Here is a 13,519-nt window from a genome sequence, read left to right as displayed (position 1 = left end):
ATCAAACCAAAAACACTGAAATTTGAAATACAGAGGCAAATTCGCACATCGCTGAGCAAAGTCGCAAAATCGTTTTCAGTGTCTGATGACGAATTTCCCCCACGAATCATTATCACTCAATTCTGCAAGTGGTTCTGATTTACTATCGCTGCTCTAAAACCGCTTTTGACGTAAAGGGACGCTTTTTGGACGCCATGGACTTTTCTCAGTTTCCAGGCAGAAAGAACATTCAAAATGCAGGCAGGGCGCCGGACAAAGCAGTAGGGACAAAATATATGTGAAATGCATTGAAACAGCAATGACAGCAAAAATGACATTTTTTAAAAATTTCAAATTTGCCGCCGGTTTCGGCGCCCGTACGTCCCGACGTCACAGGGACCGGAACACAGAAGCCGGATGCCGGCATCGGCCGGAGGAGATGGCTGGGGACACTGCAGGGGACACATCGCGGGAGCGAAGAACAAGGTAAGTGCTGCAGGGACCCCCTGAGCAACGCCGCATGGTAAGCCCGAGTGTAGCTCGGGGTTACCGCTCTTGGTACTGAAATTTTACCCCGAGCTACACTCGGGAATACCGCTAAGGAGGTTAATGTCTGAAGAATTACTTATTCCTATAGTTGCTAGTGGAGGGAATGAACTAAGAAGCGTTGCCAAAGTGAAGAGTGTTCTCATATCACTGTACAGGACCTGCACCCCATCCAAGCTCAGGGCACAGTACAGGGGTTCAGGAGCATATAGGGCACAGCATAGAAACACACACAAACACCTTTCCTATACATTATTCATAGCTCTAATGTTCCAGGATGGGATGGGCATACACGGGCAGACTGACAACTCATGGGGCCCCCAGGCAATAGGGGATCATGGGCCCCTGTGTCCTTGCCCAAACTCAAAAAAGCCTATGAAAAAGGTATCAGGGGCATCTCATGGGGCCCCCTACTGACCCCGGGCCCTCGGGCAGTGCCCGAGTTTCCAAATGATCAGTCCGCCCCTGGGCATACATTTGGTGCCGATCAGTAAGTAAATCTCTACTGAGCCAGATGGGACTGTGCTGCTGTTGGAAGAGCAGAGTGGGAGGCAGAAAGGCCAAAGGTGTCAGAAGTAGAGTAGGGAATGAGTTCTTGAAAGAAGGACATATCTTATGGGCAGTTTACATGAACCCAAGAGCTATGGGATTGGCAGAAGTAGGGGATTCGAGGAGCAGTATATGCCATTTATCACTGCTACATGTCAGTGCAGCTAAAGAGTCATTTATCTGGGTGAAAGAGTGAGCATCATAAAGCTCTTCCTGTGGCCTCACCACATTAGGTCTATATAGGATGTGTAAGAGTCAGACAAATAGCCCCAGTGTGTATATATATATATATATATGTGTACATATTTTAATTTAGATGTTCAGTATGATTGCAGTAGACACCTTATCAGCAGTGAAGTGTTAGCGCAGTATTGGGAAGGACATTTATTTATTTCAGGTACTAATATAACACCATCAATTTACACAACACTTTCTACATATATATATATTGTACATTCACATCAGTCCCTAACCCTCAAGGGGTGTACAATCTAAGATCCCTAACTTACATTCATACATACACATACTAGGGACAATTTAGACAGGAGCCAATTCACCTACCAGTATGTCTTTGAAGTGTGGGAAGAAACCAGAACACCCAGAGGAAACCCACACAAGCACAGGGAGGACATGCAAACTCCAGGCAGGAGGTGCCATGGTCAGGAATTGAACCCATGACCCAGTTACTGCAAGGCAGCTGTGCTAACCACTAAGCCACTGTGCCGCCCATTTAAAGGTAAACGCCAATCTAAAAGCTAAATAAACCATTAAAATACAACAAGTGAAGCTGCTTTACCAGCCAAGGTAATTGCATTTCTGTCCATCCAGTTCTGAGATCCACACAGCCCTGCCAGATAGTATAGCCAGCCTGATGAGCTGACTTACTGTTTTTTTTATCGAAATAATTGTATTAATTGCTGGTATTTTCTTTTACATCTGTCTGGAGTTCAACTTTAAAGTGGTTCTAAAGGAAAAATGTTTTTACCTTAATGTATTCTCTGCATTAAGGTAAAATAACCTTCTGCATGCAGTCAACCCCCCCCCCCCCTCCTCCACCAGCCCCACCTTATACTTACCTGAGCCCAATCTCAATCCAGAGCTGTGCATGAGAGCAGCAGCTCTCTCCACTCTCTCCCTCCTCATTAGCTGAGACACGGAAGTGGAAGCCATTGCTGTCAATCACAGTCAGTGAGGAAGGAGCAGGGGCGGGGCCAAGCCATGCTCTGCATGTCAATGGGCAGACAGAGCAGGGCTTGGGAGCAAGAATACACAAGTGCCCCCATAGCAAGCGGACTGCTTGGGGGGGGGGGGGAGCCAGGAGAGCCAGCAGGGGGACCCGGGAAGAGGATGATCGGGGCTGCTTAGTAAAAAAAAACCTTGCACAGAGCAGGCGAGTATAACGTGTTTGTTATTTTAATTTTCAAAGTTTAATCCCTTTAAAGGAGAACTCCTTCTAAAGACAGTGAAGTACAGCAATCATTTTATCTTGCGGCACAGTGGGGTTGATTTACTAAACCTGGAGAGTGCAAAATCTGGTGCAGCTCTGCATAGAAACCAATCAGCTTCCAGGTTTTATTGCCAAAGCTCAATTGAACAAACTGAAGTTAGAAGCTGATTGGCTCCCATGCACAGATTTTGCACTCTCCAGTTTTAGTAAATAAACCCCAGAGAGTCATATGTATGACATGTGCGCTAATAAACCATTACCCCTGGAACCTCTTCAAATTCTGACCTTTATTGTTGCATTGCACGCATAGGGCTCATTCACAGCCAATTTGGGCTATACATCCCCAGGAATCAGTGTTTTCCTGCAGTGGGTATGAACAGGCGATTGCGTTTCACAAGTAATTACATTAACTTTTTGAATCATCTGACCCTAACCACATATAGCCACTATATTGCAAGTAGCCGTGGCGCCTGTCATTGATTTGTACTGGCTGCTGGCCGTGGTAGATCACCATCGGCTGTTTATTCGCACTGCAGGGAAATGCTAATTCTTGGGGGCGTATGGTACCAATTGGCCATTTGGATTAGCACGTTGTGGTTCCATATAGTCCCTGGATCTCATGCAACCCCAACAACTCCCATGATAATGCTGGTTTGTGAGAACATAAAGCTAGCAAACCAAACTAGCATTTATTTTTCACCAGTAAAATACATCCAATTCCTAGTTCGGCTTTCATTTCTTCCTCTAGGCCAGGGGTCTCCACACTTTCTAAACAAAGGGCCAGTTTAGGGGGGCCAGACTGTGGCCGCTGGGAGTTCAAAGGGTTCCAACATCAGTGGGAAAAAAAATGTCCTATCCTTGGTGTCAGTGGAAAGGTCAGTGACCTATCATTTGTGTCATTGGAAGGAATTATGCCCGGTTGGGGGGGGGGATAATGACCCATTGTTGGTCTTTTGGGGGAAATTGTTCCCTGTAATTGATGTCAGCAGGGGGGGGAGAATTATGACCCATTGTTGGTATCAGTGGATGAAATAGTGCCCCAAGGGCAAGAAGTCTTCCTTCTTGCGGACCCTGGGGAGTTTTTGGTCTGCTGATTCGAAGCAGTTGCAACTGTTTCAGAAAACGTTACTGTGTGCTTGATTGTTTTTAAAAGCCTAGAGCAATGATTTCCAAACTGCGGCCCTGGGGCCAGTGTGGCCCTTTGCTTGCTTTTATCCTGCCCTTGGGGCACTATTTCATCCACTGATACCAACAATGGGCCATTATTCTCCCCTTTCTCCTCCTGTATTACGGCTTGTGTCAGCCTTCCTGCTTGCGGACACTGGGCATTTTTGGTCAGCTGATTCAAAGCTTGCAACTGGAATCTGGGGGGGCATAGCCCACTCCAGCACCCCACCTAGATCCGGCCATGCCCCAGCCCCCTCAATACCTACCTGAGCCTCGTCGCGATCCACTGATGTAAAGGACAGCCTCGGCTGTCCCAGGCCTTTGTCTCTTCATTGGCTGAGACAGCCATTGGCTCCCGCTGCTGTCAATCACAGCCAGTCAGCCAATGAGAAGAGAGAGGGGGCAGGGCCAAGCCACAGCTCCATGTGTGAATGGTAAGATTGTTCTATTTGGGTCTAGTGGCCGGAGACAGTTTGTCAGACGACCCCCAAACACTGAATTCAAGCCACAGTACACTGTAAAGACAGTGAAGCATGGTGGTGCAAGCATCATGATATGGGGATGTTTCTCATACTACGGTGTTGGGCCTATTTATCGCATACCAGGGATCATGGATCAGTTTGAATACATCAGAATACTTGAAGAGGTCATGCTGCCTTATGCTGAAGAGGAAATGCCCTTGAAATGGGTGTCCAACAAGACAACGACCCCAAACACACCAGTAAACGTGCAACATCTTGGTTCCAGATCAACAAGATTGACGTTATGGAGTGGCCAGCCCAATCCCCGGATCTTAATCCAATAGAAAACTTGTGGGGTGACATCAAAAATGCAGTTTCTGAGGCAAAACCAAGAAATAGAGAAGAACTGTGGAATGTGGTCCAATCATCCTGGGCTGGAATACCTGATCACAGGGGCCAGAAGTTGGGTGACTCCATGCAACACAGATGTACAGCAGTTCTCAGAAACAGTGCGACTACAACCAAATATTCATGAAGTCATTCAAAGGAAAGCAAAATCTTCAAACATTTTTCAGTTTATATAGTGAATGTTTGAGTTTGTAAAGAAGAATACAAACACTGCTATTTTTTGAACAATCTAATATTCACTTTTCTTCAATTTTTTTAGAGGAACAACACAAATTTGATGTATTTTTCTTCATGTTTTGATTTGGAATAGAATTTGTCGTGTTGCCAATGCATTTGTGTGGATGGAAATAAAAGCTATTAGAAGGATTTTGAGCTTTATTCACTTTTTTCAACACACTGCTATTATTTTGAACACAACTGTACCTTTAGAGTTACTTTAAACCCTCGGGGGGGGGGGGGGTGTTCTAGTTTAACACAATGAAAAACTTCTCTAGTTAGACAACAGGAAGTTTCAGTGAACGGTGTTGGAAGTAGGAACTTCTTCAGCAGAGAGAGCGTAAAGTTGAGCAGTTAAACCCTCTGTTGTGGAGCTGGACCGACCATGGAAAATAAAGGAAGATATTTTTGCTTTAATCCTCAGTGTTAAGCCTGAAATACATTGACTGCAAGCAACATGATCGTTCCCCTCCTGATATTGTGTGTTTGTGGGTATACTCTCTCAACAGGTAAGTTCACGTAGCCTTGATAGCCCCACACCAAGTGTTGTACGAGTGTGAAGAGAGGCTTAAAGGGCTGTTCCATTTAGAACATGTTTTCAGTGGCTGCTGATAGATATTTGTATGCATGATTTTTACAATTTTTCAGTGAGATTAAATTGTCTTTTTATTTTAGATTTTGGATAGAGTGGGGAAGGATTAGAACAACTGACAGGTTTTTATTGTTGTCCAGGACTCTGTTGCGAATATTTCTCCTTCTTTCCATTCCCAGTGACAATGGCTTTGTTCTACAGAAAGTTATTATTATTATTATTATACAGTATTTATATAGCACCAGAAGGTTTGCTCAGCGCTGTACATTATAGTGGGGGACAGAACATGAGACAATACAGTGACAAAACAATACACGAGGGGTTCGAGGGTCCTGCTCTTTCGAGCTTACAGTCTAGAAGTTAAGTTAAAAAGAATCTGCAATGGAACACACAGAGAAATAAAATGTAGAAACGAGGAATGCTAAAATCGGTGTCCCTGTTGCAGGGTTGTATGGTGAAGCCATTGTCATTAGAACAGGTGTTGAGGGGAAAACTTTTTAAACAAACCCTCGCTAGCAGTGAAAACCTGGCAGGAGTTGTGATCCTAAAAATCATAGAAATACATTGATTTTGTGCATTTGTTTGTTATGCAAAATAAGTAACTAAGTGCATCAAAATTTAAAAAAAAAACAAAACACACACATATATACAGGACAGGAACGTGGGGAAATGCAGTTCTGGCACCTCCAGCACTGGATATATGTGATGGCAAGGGGTGCTGGGCTGTGCTGGAGGGTGTTGATGCTTGCTAGGGGATCTATTGTTGCTGGAAGGGATCTATTTTTGAGTGGAGTCTATTGTTGCTGGAAGGGATCTATTTTTGAGTGGAGTCTATTGTTGCTGGTGGGGGATCTGTTGTTGCTAGGGGGTGTTGATGCTTGCTAGGGGATCTAATGATGCTGGAAGGGATCTATTTTTGAGTGGAGTCTATTGTTGCTGGTGGGGGATCTGTTGTTGCTAGGGGGTGTTGATGCTTGCTAGGGGATCTAATGATGCTGGAAGGGATCTATTTTTGAGTGGGGGCTATTGTTGCTGGTGGGGGATCTGTTGTTGCTATGGGGGTCTTATGTATCGGAGGGGGCCATTTGTTGCTGTCAGGGATCTACTGTTGAGGGAGGGGTCTATTATTGCTGGCTGCTGGAGGGTTTAGAGATCTGTTGATGCTACAGGGGGTCTTTTGTTGCTGGGGGTATCTATTGTTGCCGGGGGCGGTTTTTTTTTTGCTGGCTTTATGGGATCTATTTTACTGCTTTTCTTGTTATCATTAATTCCAAACTACTTAGCACCATAACATAGTACCTGGTTCAGTTTTCTCTAAAAGGGGCAGCACTGGGAGGTGGGTAGGAGGTGGAACCACGGGACAGTGCTCGGAGGAGAATAGGGGGCGGAGAAAAGGGTCGCTCAGAAGGGAGGAGTTCCTGCACCTATTCCATCGCTAGCCTACTAAGCGACATATCGGCATGGATGTCACTCCACTTCCTCAAACTCAACCTCTCCAAAACTGAGCTCTTAGTATTCCCCCATCCCGTGCCCCCTCCCCTGACTTCTTCATAAATATTGATAACGCCATCCTCAGTTCATCCCCTCACGCCAGAGTACTAGGTGTAATCCTAGACTACCATCTGTCCTTCCAGCCCCAGATCCAATCGCTGACAAAATGATGTAGACTTCACCTCCACAACATCTGCAAGATACGACCGGTCCTAACCTCGGAAACCACTAAGCAACTTATTCCCTCCCTTGTTATATCTCGCCTTGACTACTGTAACTCCCTCCTCATTGGTCTACCTCATCGCAGGCTATCCCCTCTTCAGTCTATCATGAATGCTGCTGCCAGACTCATCCACCTTACTAACTGTTCTGTATCTGCCACCCCTCTCTGCCAATCCCTCAACTGGCCTCCACCCCTCTCTGCCAATCCCTCCACTATCTCCCAGTTGCCCAACAGATAAAATTCAGTACTCTAACAATGACATATAAAGCCATCCACAACACTACCCCAACTTACATAACTGATCTTGTCTCTAAATATCAGCCAAACAGTACTCTCCGCTCCTCACAAGACCTCTTACTCTCTAGCTCCCTCATCTCCTCCCATGCTCATCTCCAAGACTTTTCCAGGGCGTCACCCATCCTCTGGAACTCCTTACCCCAATCTATCAGATTATTACCTACTCTACTTGCCTTTTGGCGATCACTGAAAACCTATCTCTTCAGGGAAGCCTATCCTGCCCTCTGCTAATTCTGGAATCCTTTACTCTTGCAACCACTCCATCCCCCACAGTGACTACCTACTGTACCATTCACCCCTCCCTCCTAGATTGTAAGCTCCAAGGAGCAGGGCCCTCAAATCCCTCTTGTATTGAACTGTATTGTTACTGTATTGTCTCCCGCTATAATGTAAAGCTCTGAGCAAACCGTTGGCACTATATAAATCCTGTATAATAATAATAATATATATATATATGATTTATTGTACAGGACACCAAGGATGGGTCCTGGATGAACACTATATTTCACCCAAGGGGGGTGAATTGTATGCAACTGGTGTACTCAGAAGTTGTTCATTTCCTCATTTAGGACCCGGAATTTAGAGGCTCAAAGACATTTTTTTGGGTGGGAAAGATCCTCCAACCTTCACTACAGGGACTCCGGTCCCAAATGCATTAACCTATCACCAGGAAGAGGCCCTTAAAGACAAGAGGTGTGGAATAGTGAGAGTGGGCAAGTGTCTAAAAAACTTCATAACTGTTGTGTTCTGCTGGGAGTTGCCTAAAGTTTTGCTAAACCCACAACAGTAAAATCAGTCTGTATATGCAGTAAAGCATGCTTGTTGTACTCACTGTGGAACCTAAGGGGTTAATCCTCCGCATTGTGTAAAAAGGCATGACCCCTTTTGAGAATGCACTTGATGTGCGAAACGTGTTAAGGAGGAACCACACACGCCTGAGATGTCACGCTGTCACGACCCGCGGTCACCGCCACCAACAGGCGACAATCGCCCAGCCGCGACTAACAGTAATACGTCACGCCCACGGCGTCAGACCCCAGACCTTCTCACCAAACTCGTGACCGAAGGGCCGGCCGATCCAAAACCGCGGTGTGACGCGCGTAACAAGGCCCCACCCAGCTGCACCCTACACAGCGATTGCCCAGCTAATGGACTACAATCGGTGCCTGCAGCCTGGATGCGCTTGTTACTGGGTCAGGTTAGTTACGCAACTAACCCTATACTGCCACCACCACTTTTGTCGGAGACTGGGAAACTCCCGTTACTAAATATACACTATAATGATTGAAATATTGGTCTATATAGCACGGCCCGCGGACCTTGCTATACAGAGATATATGACAAACCGTAGCGTCTCTTCAAAGGCAGGGATTCGTGAATTGCAAGTAAGTGCTTAGAAACAGTTTAACACTTTCAGAAAGAAAGATTTATTTCTAACAGAGTCAAACAGATGCAAATAAATAGTTACAGAGATGACACAAGAATATATATATATGTATACAAAGACACAGCAAACAGAATAGCGAGAAAATACAGGGTAAGTTACTTGCCTTGCCTGGTTTTAGCAAATTCAAGTTGTGAGCCGAAAGGTTCTTTGATCTCCTCTGTTACGATGTTGCTCGGAGATCCCTGTGTGTGTGTGTCACAAACTCTAACTCTCTTAATAGGTCTCTCAGGGGAAGGGAAGGGGCTCTGACTTGGGAGTGGTCATTGGGAAACCCTACACTAAACTACCAGCTCATATCCCGTGATGTGAACCATACATTTGATCTGAGGACTGTGCACTTATTCTGGTTGGTTTGATAATGAGTGGGCCTACATAGTTTTGGGTGATAAAAGTGACACCTTTGTAGACTGGCTGGCTCCACTTCTCATGTCTTCCTGGTTGTCCCCCACACCATCTGCCAGAAGATAACCTTTGCCTCACAGGAATGCAGGGGGGATGTGAGGAGTGATTTGAGAAATGCCTCAGATAAACAGATAGAACACGAAAACGAGGGTTGAGGGGGAACTCCGCTCCAATTCTGATGAGCAAGTTTGCCACACACGCCAACGGATCAAGTAGGTCCGGTGGCCTCCATAACTACCCAGCTGGTTAGTGACTTGAACAGTTTTGCTGTATGACTTACATATACTTTACTGGCAAGTTCTTTCTATGTATGTTTACTACTCTGATTTACTAATAAAGATTTGAGATTTTGACCTACTACACTATGGCCACTATTCTCTGCTCCACACCGAGCATTTAATCCCCCAGGACCCTATGGTGACTACCCCAAGGCCCAGAGGAGAGTGACTCATTTGTGCTGACCCCCACCGCAGCCCCCATCAGTAGAGAAGACCTCTAAAGGCACCATTATTGTGAGAAAGCCTGCCCAGTGTGAGCTGCACCTTCCATAGGACAAGAGGGGACCTCTGGCTTTTATTATTGCGCTTTCATATTGCGCATCTGGTGAGTGCGCATTTCTTATATTTCCTACACGATATCTAGTGTGTGCCTCACTGGGAGTAACGAAGTCACCGTTTTTAATCTATTTGTTATTATTATTGGACATTATTTCTCTAGACTTTATACTCATTTTATTGGAGGTTGTGGTTAGCCTCAGATTCATTATAAACATATTGTTCATTAGCGTTGCACTTTTTTATATATTTCTTTTATTTTGTATGCTTGAGAGGTTTTACGGTTTCCTTTTAGTGTATCAGCTGCTTATATTTTCATTGCTTTAGCGCTCGCTGGACCACTCTTATCTTATGTAAAAAGACTGTTTGATCCTGTCTTCTCTGATCTTCACCTTCTGTTACTGTCCCCAATCCATCTGCTGATAGTACAGAGCCCTAGGAAGCACTCTGAACATGCTCATTTTGATGTGTATTGCTGGAGAGTTTTTTTTGGAGGGGAGGGTGCATTTTAGTTGCACAGGGCCAATCAGCACTGTCCATACAGACGGTCAGCGGTTATGCAGCCTCATAGGACAGTCAGTGGAGAATGAAAACTCCTCATACAAGCTTTAACCAGTGCTCAGCTGGACACTGATAGAACATAGAAATTCAATTATTTTAGTAAATATAAACTGCTAAAAACCTTTTCCCATTAGCAGTATATAGCAGTCTTGTTACTTCTATGTACTGTGGGAGACCAGATATAGTAAATGCAGGGTCCGGGGAGACCAGATATAGTGAATGCAGGGTCCAGGGAGACCGGATATAGCGAATGCAGGGTCCTGGGAGACCACATATAGTGAATGCATGGTCTAGGGAGACCAGATATAGTGAATGCAGGGTCCTGGGAGACCAGATATAGTGAATGCAGGGTCCGGGGAGACCAGATATAGTAAATGCAGGGTCTGGGGAGACTGGATATAGTGAATGCAGGGTCCGGGGAGACCGGATATAGTGAATGCAGGGTCCGGGGAGACCAGATGTAGTGAATGCAGGGTACGGGGAGACCAGATATAGCGAATGCAGGGTCCGGGGAGACCAGATATAGTGAATGCAGGGTCCGGGGAGACCAGATATAGTGAATGCAGGGTCCGGGGAGACCAGATATAGTAAATGCAGGGTCCGGGAAGACCAGATATAGTGTATACAAGGTCATGGGTTTAGCGACACTTTGAATTGTGCTTGGACTGGGTGATACTTTCTCTCGGTAAAAGCTTTGTGTTGCTGAAACACTTTTTTCTTATTGTACTGTAGATAAGCAGACTCTTATTTTGTTGTTTTGCTGAAATTAAGCCATTTTCTGTTTGTAGGTTAAACTGTTGCGTTAATTTACCTTTGAAAAACTAAAGACGTCCTGTTTGTTTAAAAACATCTTTTTATATAGTTCTGGAGCATTACCACAGTTACTAATAATCCCAGACTCTAATATATATATACACTACTGTATATTGCCAAAAGTATTGGGACGCCTGCCTTTAAACGCACATGAACTTGGCATCCCAGTTGTGGTGGTTTATGTAAGGATATATTTTATTTATAAAGGGCGTGTCCCTTTCCCTTAGATGAAATATTACAGTGCCTCCAGCCGTTAAAATACGGCAAATATTTAGTAAACCAATAATTTGGACACCTTGATAATTTGATCACCACTTATTATTATACCTTGAATTCTTTTAGCCAATATGATTTCGTACCATACACACAAAATTTGCCTTATAATAGATAAATATAAAAATTTATTTATGTACAAAAATTATATATATATTAACACGAAACGCAAAAGACTGGTGATAAATGAACATTGGTACACACAATCAAAAATATATCCTACCAATGTAAAACACAATAATAAGGTTTCTAACTAATTACATCAATATCACAATTTTAAATGATCTGATTATTTATTAAATTTATTAATAATTAATAATTTCGAATATCTCAAAGGTTATATTCTCACAAGCCGTGGCCATAGGATTGCAAGAAGCAAGCCCTTGATATATGATACTCTGGTTATTAATATTCAATAAATTATGAAATATGAAACAATTTTTAATATGGCAACAAACAATTTTTAACAGTAAAACAGGATCTCTCTACATATATCTAACTACCCAATATTGTTGTGATACACTAAGGTAATTTTATGATTCCACACAACAGAGAAAATAGGTAATACAAAATCAAATAAACAATCTCACCGCACCCGGCATTCAGACTAGGCAACTCTCCCGTGGATTTAGCTGGCAGTGGAACGCCTTTAGACTGATATTATAGGGCAAGTGATAGGTATTTAGTATGGGAGAATGTAGGAAGTTATAAGGATAGAGGTTTAGAAATTTAGTAAAGTTTTAGGAAGTTTGAAAAGATGGAAGAGTAGTTATTCAGCAGAGATCTTCTTCAGTCAGGTTTTCTTTTGCTGCGGTCTTTTCTTTTGATGAGTTTTTCTTGATGAGGTCTTCTGATGAGGTTTTTTTTTTCATGAGGTTCCTTTTTTTGTTAAAGGTACAAGGGCTTTTATATCCACTAATCCATTGTTCTAAGATACCTTCCCACCAGGCTTCTTGATTGGCTAGTTGAGAAATGTGTGTACATAAGCTATTTCTCACCTGCCCGCCAGGTGGCGGTCATGTATCATAGAACAATTTGAGTATTTGAGATGACTCACCTTGGGTGGAATCTTAAGGTAATTTCAGGAATCAAATATACGTCTTTTTCCAGATATAAGTGATCATACCTATAATATTCTAAATAGGGACCATGGAATATAGGTGTATATTCAGTTATTCCTTCTTGAAATACCATCCTGTTTGTTTCTTGATAAGACATGTAACTAATGCTAGTCTATAATACATCTGACTTCCCATCATCTCAATACTCAAGTTAGTGATATATAGTTCCCATTGCTGAATATTTAGTGGTGTGTAAAATCTATAACATCTTATTTATAATATGTTTTTGTAATATATCTTTGTAATTATATACAGTCAATTTTTAGGCTTAAATGTCCTGAATTTCACCTCTTTGTTTTAGAACCAACATTTTTTATGTGTAGGGAAAAACTCTTTGTTTGCCTGGCTCTTGTATTGGAATCATGGTAAACAACTGTTAATGCTTTCACCCTTGGTGAACAATAGTATATTGTAATAGTTTCAGAGGTCTGTTGGTTCATCACACTCTGCAAGTTTTGGTTAAGCTTTCAACCAGTTGAGTTCCCGTCTCATTATTGTTAAAATGTTTGAAAGTCGAAGTCCTATCTGGCTATTTGTTTGACTTTCTGTATATGCATTCTTCTCAACCTCAATATACAAATAGTCCTTGTTGACAGTCCAAACAGTCTTATTGTCTTGGAAAAGACTCACTTCCCCCATTCTCCATTTCTTAACTAGAATCCTTGAGGGTTCAACCAAGACAAAATTAACTCTTAGCATCCGGCTATACTGAGCTGTTTGTCATATAATATTATGTCTTGATAAAGTCATATTTTTGAGACATAATTCAAAAGGTCCACAACAAATCCCCCTTTTTTTTGGGGTACAGGCACGTGTAGAGGGGTGTCTGTATCGAAAAACATGAGTGGGACTTTTGGTTAGAGTGATCGTTCGTCTTCTCCGGTGAAGTGAATGAAATAATAAAAAAAAATAATTTGTTTTTTTTTTTTATAATAAAATGGCAGCGGTGATGCTGGTTGGTCCTCAACTTGA

General features: G+C 43.1%; 1 protein-coding gene across 2 annotated transcripts in view; it reads left to right on the top strand.

Moving 5' to 3' along the window:
* Positions 1 to 5,096: 5,096 nt before the first annotated feature.
* LOC149450477 (cell surface glycoprotein CD200 receptor 1-A-like) overlaps positions 5,097 to 13,519 on the top strand; it is a 67,883-nt gene continuing 59,460 nt past the window's right edge. For both annotated transcript variants that reach the window (XM_089691878.1, XM_089691877.1), the window contains exon 1: positions 5,097 to 5,282. In XM_089691878.1, coding sequence (XP_089548004.1) covers positions 5,231 to 5,282 — 52 coding nt within the window. In that variant the 5' untranslated portion in view covers positions 5,097 to 5,230. The remainder of the gene's footprint in view (positions 5,283 to 13,519) is intronic.

Source organism: Staurois parvus, unplaced genomic scaffold, assembly GCF_062004578.1.
Source record: "Staurois parvus isolate SC_StPar_1 unplaced genomic scaffold, SC_StPar_1.0 ptg000574l, whole genome shotgun sequence".
NCBI classification, from domain to species: domain Eukaryota; kingdom Metazoa; phylum Chordata; class Amphibia; order Anura; family Ranidae; genus Staurois; species Staurois parvus.
The sequence above is the reverse complement of the archived record's forward strand: the minus strand, read 5'-3'. Positions and strand labels throughout refer to the sequence as shown.